Source organism: Ips typographus, linkage group LG2 (assembly GCF_016097725.1).
Source record: "Ips typographus isolate SLU linkage group LG2, UJ_Ityp_2.0, whole genome shotgun sequence".
Taxonomy (NCBI): domain Eukaryota; kingdom Metazoa; phylum Arthropoda; class Insecta; order Coleoptera; family Curculionidae; genus Ips; species Ips typographus.
Window position 1 is genome coordinate 4,010,780 of NC_138423.1, and position 16,198 is coordinate 4,026,977.

General features: G+C 34.6%; 1 protein-coding gene across 3 annotated transcripts in view; it reads right to left on the reverse strand.

The window, feature by feature from the left end:
- The window catches only part of SNF4Agamma (SNF4/AMP-activated protein kinase gamma subunit), a 161,041-nt gene extending 144,843 nt beyond the window's left edge, over positions 1 to 16,198 (reverse strand). The window contains exons 1-3 of one of the 3 annotated variants that reach the window (XM_081974127.1): positions 15,945 to 16,198; positions 8,680 to 9,000; positions 8,086 to 8,616 (exon numbers count right to left, since the gene is read on the reverse strand). In XM_081974127.1, coding sequence (XP_081830253.1) covers positions 8,086 to 8,616; positions 8,680 to 9,000 — 852 coding nt within the window. In that variant the 5' untranslated portion in view covers positions 15,945 to 16,198. Of the gene's footprint in view, positions 1 to 8,085; positions 8,617 to 8,679; positions 9,001 to 13,529; positions 13,878 to 15,944 lie in introns of those variants that run through there. The other 2 variants (XM_081974125.1, XM_081974126.1) reach the window with 2 other exon arrangements.

The window sequence follows — 16,198 nt, forward strand, 5'->3', positions numbered from 1 at the left end:
ATCATGGTCACATTGGATACTTGCAAGGTAATCTTTTTCTGCAGTTACAGGGTGGGTGATGCAAACAGTTAATTGAATGAAATTATAGTTTTGTCCTATCACAGGAACATAATAACACGAAATAATTTTTTAGCTCCATAAAGAAACCGATGAAGCAAGATAATGTTATGTAAAATACCATTAATGCTTTCTACATAAAATACTGTTACAAAGGAAGAGTGGCCATGAAATTTTTTCTGAAATTTAGGAAAAAATTAGTGGTGTCCATATAGAGTGTCATCAATTCAAAACTTTCCACCGTCACTATTTTTTTCAGCAAACAAAACTGGTTTTTAAGTTTAAAGTGAGCTTTGTATTTTAGGATAACTTGTACCACATTATTTTAAAGGACGTCGAAAGCACATCGTTTAAAAAAACTAAAATCAGTTGATACGTTCTCCGAATAAGGTCAAAAATAAATTTATTGGAAATAAATTAACAGCATTAGAGTCCAGTAAACAAGTGGAACAAAACTAAGCAGATCATCGGTAATACATGCAAAGAACATACAATAATAAGGATGACAGATGAAATTATGCAACTAATGGACACCAGAAGAAGCTACAAAAATAAGGATCCGGATAAACATCGTCACATTCCCAGGACAATTAAAGGAAAGATAAAGGAAGCCAAGGAGAAATGGCTAGAAGAAAGGTGTAAAGAAATCGAAGAACTTGAAAGGAAGTATGACTATCACAACATGTACAAACAAATTAAGAACACGACGACACAACGAAACAATACATAGTCTTCTTCTTAATCCGACGTCTCCCGCCGGAGGTTGGCGATCCAATAGGCAATCATTATTCTGGATGTAGCAGCTCTGAAGATGTCAATTGAGGTACATCCAAACCATCTTCTTAAGTCTTTCAGCCAGGAGTTTTCCCTTCTTCCCACTGATCTTTTTCCTTGTATTAGGGTTATTAAACTCATGAATGAGACAGTACCAGTACCATATTCTGATACCACTGTTGAACAACATATATCACTGCGGTGAATTGCCACACGAATGGACCAACTCAGTATTTATCACTATCCCCAAGAATTCCCCAGCAACAACTTGTGACCACTATAACCTGCAAAGATGAACAAGACCCAAGAGAGGTGGTTTTCTCCTTACAGGTGATGCTTTTACAGAGGTGCAGAGACATGAACCGAGATGTATATATAGGTTTCATCGACTTTTCAAAAGCCTTCGACAACGTATAGCACGGAAAACTTGTGGAAGTCTAGACTCTAAAAATATTAGAATTATAACTAGTCTATACTGGGATCAATCTGCAAAGATAAAAATAGCTGGAGAATTATCGGAAGACATTCAAATCAAAAAAGGTGTCCGTCAAGAATGCGTGCTATCGCCTACACTTTTCAATTTATACTCACAAGCGATCTTTGATGAGACGCTTTATGATGCCACAGAGGGAATAAAGATGAATGGAGAACTCAACAATAACATTAGATACGCTGATGACACTGCCATCATAGCTAGTAGTCTTGAAGATCTTCAGAGTCTATTACAGAAGGTGAACGAGAAATTTGATGATTGATCCGAGGAATTTGGACTAAAACTAAATATCTCAAAAACAATACCAATAGAAAGACTTACACTAAACCAACCACCCATAGAGCACATTGGAAAATACACAATCAACAAGAACAATAGTCCACAGTCAATGGGGCATGACCATAGAAACCAAATCCAGGATTGAGGAGGCAAGATCAAATGTTATTAGAATGAAAAGCATATTTACAGAAAGAAACGTCTCACTACCACTAAAAATTAGACTGATAAAAGGCTACATATTCACAGTCTTGCTATACGGAGTAGAAGCATGGACCATGACAGAACAACTTATGAAAAATATCTCGGCCTTTGAAATTTGGATATAACGGCGAATATCCTGGAAGAATCACGTCACAAACGAAGAAGTACTCAGAGGAATCGGCAATCAGCAAGAAGTCACATTCATGGTAAAGAAAAGGAAACTGGAATAGTTTGGCCATCTGATGAGACACGGCAAATATCGCCTTCAGCAGCTTTTCCTTCAGGGCAAAGTGGACGGTAGAAGAATGCAAAATCTAAGAAAGTGGTTTGGCCTGTCATCCATCCAATTGTTTAGACAAGCTGCTAATAAAGTGCGAATCGCCCTATTAATAGCCAACGTTCAAAACGGATAAGGCAATTGAAGAAGAAGAATATAGTAAGGTTTTAGAGAATAAATGTTCTTCTTTTATTTTGTGTTTTAGTATAACTTTTGTAATCTTAACCCTATTCGATGGGGGTGAATCGGGGTTTTTAAGACCTTATAGAAGAATAATGTACTACAAGCTAGGAGTGCCATTTAAAAATTTTAAGTGGAGGCACCTGGGGGCAAGGGGGCGAAACCTAAAACCCAAAGTATTCCACTAGTTTTAAACTTCTCCCTCAATATCAGAGTTGACGTGTTTTTTTTTGTTAAAACTAGTTTCTTGGGGGTGGAAAGTTTTGAAATGATGGCACATACAGTCTTAAACTTAGAAAAAAGTTGCCCAACTTGGTAACTTCGCACTTGTGGTGTTATAATCCTCTAAGCCTAATCAAATAACTCCATGTAAACCGCCGCAGCATTATTCAAGATGTATCGGCTAGAAAAAAAACATTTTCTGAAAGTAGGGGACCATACTAGAAGCTTCCAGAATGCAAGACCCAGGTCATAATTAATAACAAATTTTAAGTCTTTGAGTTTGAACAACTCTGTATTATTTAGACCAGCTAAAACACAGTAAGTGCATTGCGATTATCAAATTTTGCGTTAAATTAAATTTCAAACTTGGTACATACTAAAATAAAATTAATACCTGCCTACGTAAATCTGCACTAAACACAAAATGCAAAGCCCACATTAGGAGTTAAATTAAAACCTTAGCGTGACTTCATTAATGTAACCGGTAAGTACTTCTCTGGTATTCATACGCCCATTAAAATCCAGCAAAAAAGCATAAAGTCGGTCATTTTTCCTAAAATAACTTTCCTAGAACCGCGGCAATTTTCCGGGAAAGTAACAGGCAGGTGTGCCTTTCAATGTAATTAAATTACACACACACACATATCGATCACACTACACCGGTGGTACACCAATTAAAAAGTAATTAGTCTTCGATCTTGTTTTGATTTACGTCACAGAGAAGTGAATTAGTATCGAAATTACCTTACTTGTCGATCGTGGATCTTTAATAACTTAGCCGATGTAATTACGAGTTCTAAAAATGTATGAAAAAAAATGTTTAGAATTGAAGCTTTACTGGAAAGATTTCAGTTTAGTCGATGTTAAGGTTGAATAACATCATTGTTCAATGTTCAGAGTGAATTATTTAACATTAACGTGTGCACCGATTATACAACCTAGTGACCACTACTATTCAATAATAGTATGTGTACAATAAATTCTAGACTTTGTATTGACCTTTAAAAGTAAAACTGTTCAAAATAAAAGTACCTTTTTAAAGAACAATCCAAAAGCATTTCTATAAATTTATAAACACATTGTTAAATCTTGTCGATTAAAGTCTGAGACAACCTAACAATATAATAGGGATATCTCGCCCAATAATCTAATATAATTAAGCATTTAAATGCGTAGTCTAACGAGATGACAAAATAATGATGCATCACTAGCTTATTGCCAGCCAGTCATAAATTCAGATTCAATTCTCCTATTATCATCAGATAAAAGCGATATAGTTACAAAATTGCTTCTATTGAATGAAATTAAGTTGTCACTTTATGCTTACATTAAAAGTTCATTATACAGGGTGATTATTAGTAGGTATGATTATCTAGAGAACGGCTCAATATTTTATCTAATCAAGATGAATAAAATAAATACCAATTTAGCTACTGCATTGAAAAGAAGTCAGCTTCGGTAGAAATAAGAAAGTCTAGAGGCGTTGAATCAGGTGATCTTGCTGGGCAATTTACAGGTGCATTCCAATCAATCTATTAGGATAGGTTTTATTTAAATGTACCAACGTTGTCACTACAGTGGGGAGAGAGCCCTGTTGTGCATAAACCACATATCTACACGAGGAATATTTTCGAATAAATTGAGAAGGTATCTCCATTTAACCCTTCTGACATTACAACACAGGTCCAATAGTAAAATGTATTGGAATGGACAAAGATTCACTTGTAAATTGGCCAGCAGGATTACCAGACGCCTCTAGATTCTTTTCTGTAAGGCGCTTTTATAAATTAAGTCCTTTCTCATCCACAGGATGGCCAAAAAAAATGTTTTAAATAATTTATCTAGGCATAGAGTAAAACGGTGAAACATTTGCTGCTATAAAATCTAGTTAAATGTTAGTTATTTTGCATGTTTTTATTCGTCTAGAGTTAAAAGTGTATTAATGAGTTGTATTGATTGCAACTTATTGTATATGTTTTTAGGAAAACCGTATATCTGACAAAAAATTTGAGGGAGACAAAACAAAATAATGTCAGCTAGTAGCAAATAAACTATTATGTCATCGTTCGATGTAAAAATACAACTTTTTTACTATTATTTTCGAATCACACGTAATTTGTTTAGGTGAAAACAGGCCAATTTATGTAGTAATTGTTAGTCCCAAAAGTGGTGAAAATCGATAAGCGCGTTTAGAATCGTTTCGAAAATGATATTAATTTAGCGCCCTGCAAAGGCAATATCAAACAACTTTGGATATAAATGAGTTTGCCTAGATCGCCTTCTTCTTGCGCAAGAAATTTGTGCTAAGCTACGTACAGTCATTTCAGAGACACCCTGTATATACCTCGGTATACATATACCGATAAGCTTATACAGTCCGATTCTCGAAAATGGTGTCATTAACTATAGTCCAATACTAAATTGAGCTTGACACACCCCTGTGCGTGACGTATGTATGGGACAATTCAATATGCTAACGTAGGTGGAATTCTACATTCATAAGCACCTTGTGTATTGGGGGTGTTACCACCTGCATTTCATTTGAAGGAAGGAAATCCGAGAAAGAGAAAACTGTCGCCACTGTCGGTCTCTTCTGTCGACTCGTCAACTGTCGGTAGTGTCAGTCCTACTGTCAGTGTTCAGTGCCTTCATTTGTCGATTACTGCTAATATCCGACGTACGTTCATTTACTCTATTTCGCTCGAGGATGGCTAAGCTGAAAAGAAACAGCGAACACTCAAAAACTAGTCCCCTTATGACGTCAACGGGATACAACAAAAAATACGAATTTTTTCTTTTCTTCAGGATCTGTATGGTCGCATGAACTCCAGCGATATTTTGGCCGCGGTATTTTGCGACTTGTCGAAGGCGTTCGACTGCGTAGACCACCAAATCTTGCTTTGGAAGATTGAAGCTTATGGCTTCCGAGCCGCTTCTTTGTTGTGGTTTCGCTCTTTCTTGTCCGGCCGGAGCCAGGAGGTCTTCATCGGGGGGCCATGGTTATGGAGAGTTAATGTTAACTTCGGGTGTCCCTCAGGGCTCTGTTCTTGGACCTTTGCTGTTCTTGATATACATCAATGATATTGTGTCGCTCCCTATTAACGGACAATTCACTGTTTTCGCTGATAACGCGACCATTCTTTGGAGCAGCAAGAGCGCCGATTCATTGACTGCCACTATTGATGGGGACCTCTCCATAATCAAACATTGGTGCAATTCCAACTTACTGTCATTAAATATCAGTAAGACCAAGATCCTACATTTTGGATGCTCATTGCAGGAGATTTTTGTTGAGGGTGAGCCATTGTGCGCCCCTGGAATGAACAAGTTTCGATTCGCTGAGCATGTGGACGGTCTGTGCTCTAGACTGGCGTCGGGTTGCCATGCATTGAGGGTAATCTCTGGCAATCTGGATTACCATGTAGCTAGGAGTGCATACTATGCACTGATTGGCTGCCATCTCCGCTACGGCATAGCTTTCTGGGGAGTTTGTTCTCGAAGCCGCTTTAATTATGTGTTTCTCCTGCAGAAGCGAGCATTGAAGTGCTTGTGTCGTGTTGGATACAGGGCCTCATGTAGACCCCTCTTCATTGAACATGGTATCCTCGTGCTTGTGCTGCATTTTCATCTTAGAGACGATTTGTCTTGTCCGTGGCAAGTTTGGGGGGTCAGTTGTCCGAGGGCTCCGGCTCGGTGACTCGCAGTAGATTCGTTTTGAGGCTTCCCATTCCTCACACGGAGAAGATTAAGTCGTCGCTTATTTACGGTGGCAAGAGACTTTTCAATAACCTTCCTCTCCACGTGAGAGGCCAGCCATCTGCGCATAGATTTAGGCGTGAGGCTGAGAGGTTTTTGCTTGACGGGGCGTACTATTCTCAGGACGAATTCTACTCCAGTTTTTAAGGCGCCTTGTTCTGCCATAAATTGACCAAGCAGCACTGTTTGTGTTTTTGATCCTCTTGCTCCTCTCTTATACAGGGTAACTGCCTTTTTGTTTCGTTTTTGTTTTAATAATTGTAAGGTGTAATTATGTGTGATTCATATTGTATGTGTAGTGTAATAATTATGTATGTTCTTTTTTTCCTGTTTTTGTATGTGTTTTCAGAGCTTTGTCAATGACTTTACGTTTCCGACAATAAAGCTACTTTTTTGATTGATTTGATACGTGTTAAATATTTTTTGAAGCCCTATCGATTACCAAAATCCATCACGTAACAAAGGCAATTTGTACGACAACTGACATTTGACATTAGTCATAAAAAGAAAATGCATGAGCTCACCTGTTTCTTTGGTCACATGATAATCAACTTTCCAGAATCAGACTGGTTTTGTTTTTCAGTATAGCAATGTTCTTATTATGACCTACTTTAAGCCGAAAATTTCGTACAAAAAGCCAAATAAATATAAATATCATATGAAAACAAAACTTTAGTTAATTGTGAACAACTGTCAAAGATTCCACAATCTTTATTAATCCGAATGAGTCACAGCAAACATTAATTTATGCGATACTTTATTCAGGTTTTTATCTGTTCCTTTACTAATTTATTTGTGTTGGTGTATTGCAGTCATTGTTTATTCAACAACTAAGAAGCATTAAAAACCATTCGTTTTTATTGTATGGTGGTGTATGGTTAAGATTCGTGGAAATTCCAAAGAAAAGTCACTCTTTCTATACAATTAATTTTAAAGTAAGTTTCTGCTTTTCTTCATCTGTTGTTTGAAATTTTGATGCAAACATTTTATAAGGGATAGCCCATGACCAAAGCAATTGCACTTTAATTAGGTATTTACCTATAAAAGGTATCGAATTTTGCGCTCAATTAGGGTAGCCTCTGAGAAGGTAAGGAATAGTAAGAGATAAAATATGATTTTAGAAGAAAGCGGCAGGTACACTAATTACATACAATTAAGAAAGAAACAGAGAGAGTATTTAGATACAAAAGGTTTAGAGTTGACAAAAAACATATCAAAGTGAAAGAAATACACATTTAAACTACTTTCGTTACAATATAAGTGTTTCCCAGTTTTTACTACCAGAAAGTACATAAAAAAGACTTTTCATAGAAATCAGTAATTTAATTCTTGTTACAAACCTGTTAGTCAGAAAAGTCGAACATCTGCCACAAACTGCAATTATTCAATTTACGCAACATATTTTTCTCTCTGCTGCGGATCGACAATTTCAAAGTTTCACAGAAACGTTTATAATCATCCCACAAATACAACGTGTACATGATGAATTTGAAAGTACTGAAAAAAATGCACGCGATTGTGCAAAAGCTTGTATGCGACACCTTTACTGTAAACACGCTATTTGCAATCCTTAGCAACACATTTTATCAAATATCATTGCAATTCTTACTTCTCCATATAATTAATTCAGTTTATTCTATAATCTTATTTAATTATTGAATTTAATTAAAAGTAGCAGAAACGTATTGCATTATCGAGTACTATAACCAAGTTCATGAATATTCAATCAAAATAATAGATACCTACTGTTGAATTCTATTTAAAATTCAAAGGAGTTTTCAAGTTGATCGATAACTATAGTCGGACTTCAGTCAGTCAGACCATACATTATAAAAAAATAACTTACCTTTGTTTTATCAGGTACAGGTCTTTTCACCCAAATATCTTCAGAACCGTCTGCGTAATCAACCGTAGACGTACTGGAATTTTGACTCCTCAGCTCAATCAAAGACGAATCGAAAAATTTGGCATCATAATGTGGGCTAGCCAACGGACTCTTTCCAGGAAAAATCGAATAAGCAGCTAGTCTCTGAGTTTGTGAAGGAACGGCACCAACAGTGTTGTTTTGCTTGTAATTCTTTCGAGAAGCAAATATTTTGGCTACTTCAGCCATGTGCCTTTTCTTGCTAGCCTCTAAGGCAAAAGACGTGTTGTCTTTGGTTGGTTTTGAATTACTGCTACTATTCTGCGTATTTACAGAACCTGGAAGCGTTTCTGTTGGAGTTGTACTTTTTGGAGTTTCTTTAGTTTTAACTATCACAAATTTGTGAGTAGGTCCAGTCACTGTATCTATCACAGATGTTTTAGAACTAGTGGATGATGCTGAAAGTGACTTATCACTGCCACTGATTTGTTCATTAGACAAAGGCACTAGATTCTAAAAGATGCATTAAAGAAGTTAAAAATTGAATGATGTAAGTACAAAATTATCCACTCCTACCGATTGGTCTTTTCTCTCATCATCTTCATCCTCTTCACGGCATTGTGAGAGGCGACGAACGGTAACACCCATCAGCTTTGAAGGCAAACTATTACTATGGCTTTGAAAGTAACGGTGAAAAAATGATAATCCTTCCTCATCCGATTGCACAGCTTTTGGCATAACTTCTTTTAGATCCGAATCGTCCAAGTCACTATCATCGGACGATGTCATTTCATTTAGTTCGTTAGTTAAGTGTGTTGTAGCTTGAGCTATGTGTTCAGACTTGTTGGAATTCTGATGTTCTGGCTGGACTATTGTGTGTGTCACATCAGTTTCCATCTACATAAATAATTACCCTAACTAGGTACCACTACTAAACTATTTGGGCCTTCATTTTTATAACATAAAATGGCTAAGTAAATTCCTAAAGTAAAGTCCAATAAAACAACTGATTCCCATCCTACCTGTAAATGAAACTACTAATAATATTGTTAGTGATTACCTTTCCTGCTGTTTATGAATCCAGCCAATATATGAAAGTGTATTGTTCATTGTGCGACAGAGTCTATTTTTATTACTTATTCAAAACGACTGAGTGACAAGCAGTCTGCTGGCAAAAAAAACAATACGAATGGCGGTCGAGGTGCCAGCATTGCTATTTCCGAGATTTATCATCCAATGCCAGATTTTTTGGTTGCAAACATGTTAGCAGGTGTAAATACCTTGATACAAAAACTAATAGGAGCACCTTAGAAACAGAAAGACAATGTATACCTCAACTTTTGCTGTTAAGTTTAGATCTGAACCCACACTATTCTGCTAATTTCTCTTCATTCCTCTCTTTAGAGGGACAATTTAATGATGGTCAGTAACATTTTGATTTTTGTGAACCAGTTCCAAGTCTAGGTAGGTAATAAAAAAGAAGCAAAATTTTTACTACACCCATTTATGCTTGTGGTAGACCATTTGAGGTTTTGGTTTTTCTCAGTTTTTCTAGAGACAGGGACCTGCCTTTAAAAAACTAGGTTCAATGCCTCCAGAAACCTGAATATGCATGTGTGGGCAAGGCATAACCACAGAACATAATTAGTACCTAATATTTCCATCAGTATCTATAATTAAAAAGAAAAAAAAATATGTTTCTAACTTGCTTCTATCTTCAGCATGTCTGTAAATAAGAGTGGCTCTGGGCGATTTTGACCAAACAATTAATCAAAGAGCTTCAGGAAAATAAAATAAGGTAGGAATGTAAAAAACTGTAGGTAATCTGCTCCATAAAAATCTACAAAAAATGAGAATCCAATTTGCTTTGCAATAGTGGTAATTTTGCAACTAATTTTCAGTAAACAACCTCTGGGATAACCTCGCAATATCAACAACATATTTTTCTAGATTTGGTAAAATTGCGTTTTTAAAAACTGTGAGACACTAAGATTGGACTAGAGGACACATAAATATAAAATAAAACTGGTTGAAGATAAAGCAAACTGAGAAGCAAACCAAATGATTAATATTTTGAAAAGAACATTCAGAATTCAGAAAGAAACTGAGGAGTACAATAATCATCTAAACTATTATAGTAGATATAGTGGCTTACCGAGTACTCTTCTTACTCTTCTCTCTTACCCTAGGGCTTACCTAATACAAGATATATAGGTATTCTTGTCTGTAGTTATTGATAATATTGGTAAAACAAACATTTTTAAATTGATCTTAGTGGATCTTTTTTAGTTTACTCATAGCTTTAGGTAATGTTTTTACAAGTGTTTTTATTTATTCCTAGCTCTTTGAATATAATAACAAAAATATTAATTTTTAGTACAATAGTACCTACATAAGGATTTCTATCTCTCTTCTGTCTTCATATTGAGATTTATTATTAATGTATTTTTTACAAAATTTGAATGGAAGGCAATATTTTGTAAAAGAAAGTTTTTGTTGTTGTAAATTTGAAAATTTACAGTTTAACAAAAGTAATTATTTTTTTACTTACTTCATCCATTATACCTACTTTACTGCCTCATTTTCTACCCTTAAAAGAGAGAGAGTGTCCCATAAGTAATAGTAAATAATTAGTATTAGTGATGGGCGCAAATTTACCATGACTGGTTGTTTATTGGTAAGGTAACGTAAAATTGAAGAAAATTTACCAATTTTGCCAGTAAATTCCAATTTGATCAGTACCTATCTAATTGCAATTTGCTTTAACGATCATTTTCCTGTCATGGCTGTCAATTAAAATCATTTTAGGTCAATATTGTAAAAATGAAATCCTAAAAAAAATTGAATAAAAGGCTGATTTGGCTTGTTTTTTATTGTTTTAGAGATTTTGGTTTATCAATAGTAAAATAAATGAAGTAAAACTCAAGAAAAAAATATTTATGACAAAGTTATTCTTGTACCAAATGAGTAACAATCTAACAACTTTTTTATGAAAAACTACAAGAAAAAGGAGCCTTTTCTAAAAAAATAGCATTTTCAGCTTTTTGTTCATTTTCTTTATTAGGTATCTCACCTCCTCATCTTTATAATGATGACAAATAATATGTTTTTGAGATGAGAAAAATTACACAAATCGGAACATATGAATAGATATTTAAACAATTTATAATTAATTTACCAGTATTTTACTGACAATTATCAAATTGTCAGTAATTAATCTCAGAAATATGTATTGTTTTGGAAACTGTAAGAAAACTGTGTTAAACTGTAATTGTTGCAAATTATGGTCAAATTTTGACATTCCAGACAAATATCACAAGGTTTTTGAAGAATATTTTAGCTAGGCAGACACATGATCACTGTCATAATAACTGTCATAAATCTCAGAACCACGTTTTGTATGGAATACCGCAGGAAAATTTTTCTAAACCCTGATTTTTGCAAAAAGGAACAAACTGCTTGTCAAACCCACATGGACTACTTGGAGTGTGAAGATTGTTTATTATGGTGTCCTCATTAAGTTTACTGTCGGATAACTTGAAAAAACACTACAAAAAATTTAGTATAGTAAGGAAGAAAAGTGGTGTCAATGTTTGAACTGCCAGGGATTAAATCTCCTGTAAAACTCACTTGGAGTGAGAAAATGACTGTTTTAAACACATTTTTGGAATCCTCATTAAATGTCCTATCTAATAACCTCAAAATCACTACAAATTTGGTACAGTCAGTGAGGAAAGTTGTGTCAGAACCACAGATTGAAAGGACAGTTAGAGACAAAATCACCTGTAAAACCCACTTCGAGTAAGAAAATGACTGTTTTAAGCATACTTTTGGAATCCTCATCCTCCCTTTACCAGAAAAAAGTTTAATAAAATTTAAAAAGTAGGTATCAATTATCCAATATTTTCTTAACAAAAAAGGTATTTTTGAGAGTATTTTCTAGGGTATTTTTAACTTAAATATATGGTCCATAACTCAAAGAGACCTTGGCAATGAAATAAAAAAGAGTGGTTGATGTGAGGGCTGATGTCAGGGTTTCAAATTAATTATTTTTAAAAATATGGTAGTTAAAGTGTGTTTCCCCCTAAGGAATCTTAGGGGGAAATGCCTAAGACCTAAAAATACAATAAATAAAAACCTAAAACCTACAATTGTACAGGAGACAAAATTTACCAAAGGACCAGGAAATCATACATATTAAAAACTGATAAAACCTTGGATAAAACCCTCAGATTGATACACTAATAAACATAAATATCCTAAACACTTATAAGTAAAAAAGGTCATGTCTGGTCAATCAGTTTCATGTAAGTTATTAAAAATTAGATGGGGTTCAAAATTAAAAACATCATTAAGGCAACTGAGAATAAGGCTTTTTTTGGCTCTTGTAATTTCCATTTTCTCCAGTAGGTCCAACTTTAAGCTTTCTACATGAATACTGGAGAAAATGGAAATTACAGTGACATCCTAATAGTTAGCAATTTGTACCTAATACTCTTGGAGGATGGAGCTTCCGCTCATTTCTCATTGCAAGCTAAAAACTACTTTTTCCACAACACAACACAATTTTCCAAATTGTTGAATTGATCAGGGAAGCCTGAGGAGAAGCCCTTGGATATATGATATAGGTACCTGAAGCCTTTTGTGCATGAAGAAATGATACATAACCAAGACACATTATTGATTCAAATTCAAAATGTTGAGACATTCTGGAACAATAATAGGCAGTTATTTCAACCAAAACTTCCTTAATTTTTTCTCACAATTGCACCAAGTCCAATACTTACTAATTTATGAAAAAAAAAGTTTGTACAAAGTAAGACTATTAAAAAATTGAAGACTTTATAACAAAGTTTCAAATAAAACTTAATACCTTTCTTAACAGAGATTTTCAAGGATCATCCAATATTAATTTTCTCTAACTATTCATCATAATCATTTCTCTATTCTGACAGAATTTGCCCTTGAAGTCATATAAAAAGTTAGTCATCAACATTCTGGGTAACATCTTTTAAGTAAACATAAGTTGTTGGTACCAAATTAAACAGTACCTTTTATCAGATAATGCAAATAGTGTATGTAAATAAACTTGAAAACTGTGTTAAAAATGTCCTCCTCACTATTTGAGGATATGGTTATCTACAGACTTACATAATGTACAACAAACAACATATTTTGGTCCTTGAGTGACCTCAACAATGAGCTGTTAAATGTATTTTTCAAAAAAACATATGACTAGAGTTGATTTCAGGAGATAGTGTAGTCTCAACTGCTTTACTAGTAGTATATGCAAAAGATTTATAGTTTCCAGCCTTAAACTACTTTTCTATGGACTTTACTTTTAGTTAACATAACTCATTCATTTACTAAGCCATTCCATTGACAATGAAGGCCCTTATAAATAGAATATGAACTTTGGGGCTCACTTTTGAGGTTACCTTGCTAAAATTCCAAATAACTTCCTACCATCAACACTGAAATAACTGTGGTTGCAGACACTTCACTTTTAACAGTATTTTAACGTTGTACCAAAGGATACGAAAGGAGTCCACAAATTACCAAAACAAATAGCACACACTTTGAAAACTCTACAAACACACAGCAATTAAAATACCACTGGCGATTGAATTGTTAAGAAATTGACGACAAACTTTAGCCAGATTGTTACAATAAAGCACGAAACGCGATAGTTCGTTTTCAAACTGAAAAACGCACGAATAATTATGATTTTAATTATATACAATAATTAACAATTAACTGTCTAATAAAAAGTAGGAAAATGAATCCTTCTTCCTTCACTCAGCGGTTAATTCGGAATTTTATTTTAGATGGCGCGTAAATCGAGTTTTTAAAATCAGCTGCTCGTTGACGGCGTGACAATGAAAAACTGTCAGTGTTAGCCGCGTTCGGAAATTAGATGCAAACAGATGTTTTTTGAGTATGTTCAGAATAATTTTGTCCTAATTTATGATTTTTTAATTGTAGTTTTTTTGTGATCCAGTGTAGGTCATGAGGCGGTGTTTTTTAATTGGGAAATCGAATCCAGATTTTAGAAAAAGGCCTGTTTTAAACTTGCCGACGTTTTGCCAGTTTTTTTTGGCATCCTAACACACATACAGGGTGTCCCAATAAGCCGGCTGTTTCTCGAAAACTATACATAGTATGGCTATAAAAAATTTTTTTTGTTAGTAAATGCAGCCAAGGGAAAATGCTGGAAATGATTTTTAGCTTACTAAATCCACCGCTAGGGGGAGTTTCAATACCACTAAAATAAAAAATCTCCAAAAACTCTGAAAATTTAAATGGAAAGGTATAGTAAAAATCTCATAAAAGTAATCCTGTATTCTCTACGGAAAATTTTTCTATTTAACTTTTTTTTCTATCTCTTCAAATAAAGTGGTGGGAGTAGTCCAAAGTTTGCTTTGAAAGAATTGAAATATCTCGAAAATGGCTAATCGTAGAGACTTTGTTTTTGCGGCATTTTAAAGAGCATTTTCTGTCCTTTAAAGCGTCTCAAAACCCATGTTAAATTTAATTTTCGGTCTTTTCCATAGAGGGCGTTTTTACAAAAATTGCACTTTCATCTTAGATATCTCGAAAAAATCAAATGCAATGGTATAGCTTCCTATTACTTATTCCATAAGCAATCAGATGATCTATCGTTATGTAAAAAAAAATCAAATTTTTTTTTCGTGTACTAATGACTGCCATTATAACCAAACCCTATGCAACATATAGTATTCTAATTTGATTAATATAATAATAATGTAATGTAAAAAAGCTATTGTTAACGATTTTTCAATCATATCTCGTGTTACAAAAAAGATGGAGTACTGCAGTATTCACGCAACGATAGATAAATTGCTTCAGGAATAGGTAATAAGAAGCTATACCATTGCATTTGATTTTTTCGAGATATCTAAGATGAAAGTGTAATTTTTGTAAAAACGCGCTCTATCGAAAAGACCGAAAACTAAATGGAACACTGTTTTGGGACATACAGGACAGAAAATGCTCTTTAAAATGTCGCAAAAACAAAGTCACTACGATTAGCCGTTTTCGAGATATTTCATTTCTTTCAAAGCAAACTTTGCACTACTCCCACCACTTTATTTAAAAAGATAGAAAAAAAGTTAAGTAGGAAAATTCTTCGTAGAGAATAGGGGATTACTTTTATGAGATTTTTACTATACCTTTCCATTTAAATTTTCAGAGTTTTTGGACATTTTTCGTTTTAGTGCTATCGAAAGGCCCCCTAAAAAATTTACAATTTAAAACTTTAGACAATTTAAGATCGTCTTCTTTAAGCGTTAACTGTGTCTTAGTCCTGTACCGATTTGAGGAGCAGCAGCAAAGTAAAAATGACAAGAAGTCCGAGTAAATTTGCCTGAGGATGCCAAAATAAAACTGGCGAAACGTCGGCAAGTTTAGGCCTTTTAGTAAAACCTGAATCCTATTTCCCAATATCAAAACCCCATCACCTCTTTTTTAATTGTATTTGGTTTTGATACATTTCTGAAATCAATCTTATTGATATTTGAGTTTTATCAACTTATTGTAGTAGTAAGTATTATTTATATTCCAGGTTATTTGAAATAATGAGTAAAACTGAAATTACTTTTTCATTACACCTTTTTAAGCAGTACAACATGATGTTTATGAATACTTCAACTCATACCTCACTTTTCCTAAAATTAGCAAAAATTTGCTACAATATTACTCATATTTAACCGTTTTTTTGTAGCGCTCGTGAGAACTGAGATTCCAGTACATGTAAAACCAACTTTGGGAAAGTAAACCTCTTTTGATGCTATCGATGGTCTTAAATTTAAATCACTCACTGAGTCGCTTTCATCTAAACTGAAATCCCAAGATGCCTCCGGAGAAGATCCCCTGCTGCGTTCCGGTTGATCGTTTTCTACAGGAACAGTGGAGGAATCGTCTAGAGCATGATCTTCTGGAATACTCGCAAACGGCTGTCCGCGATGGCGGGGTACGGGGGACACGCATAATTGGGGCTGTAGATGGTCGCCCAATCCTGCGTCACCCTGGACGATTGTCACATTGAAACGGCGAGTTTGTGCTGGGCCACTAC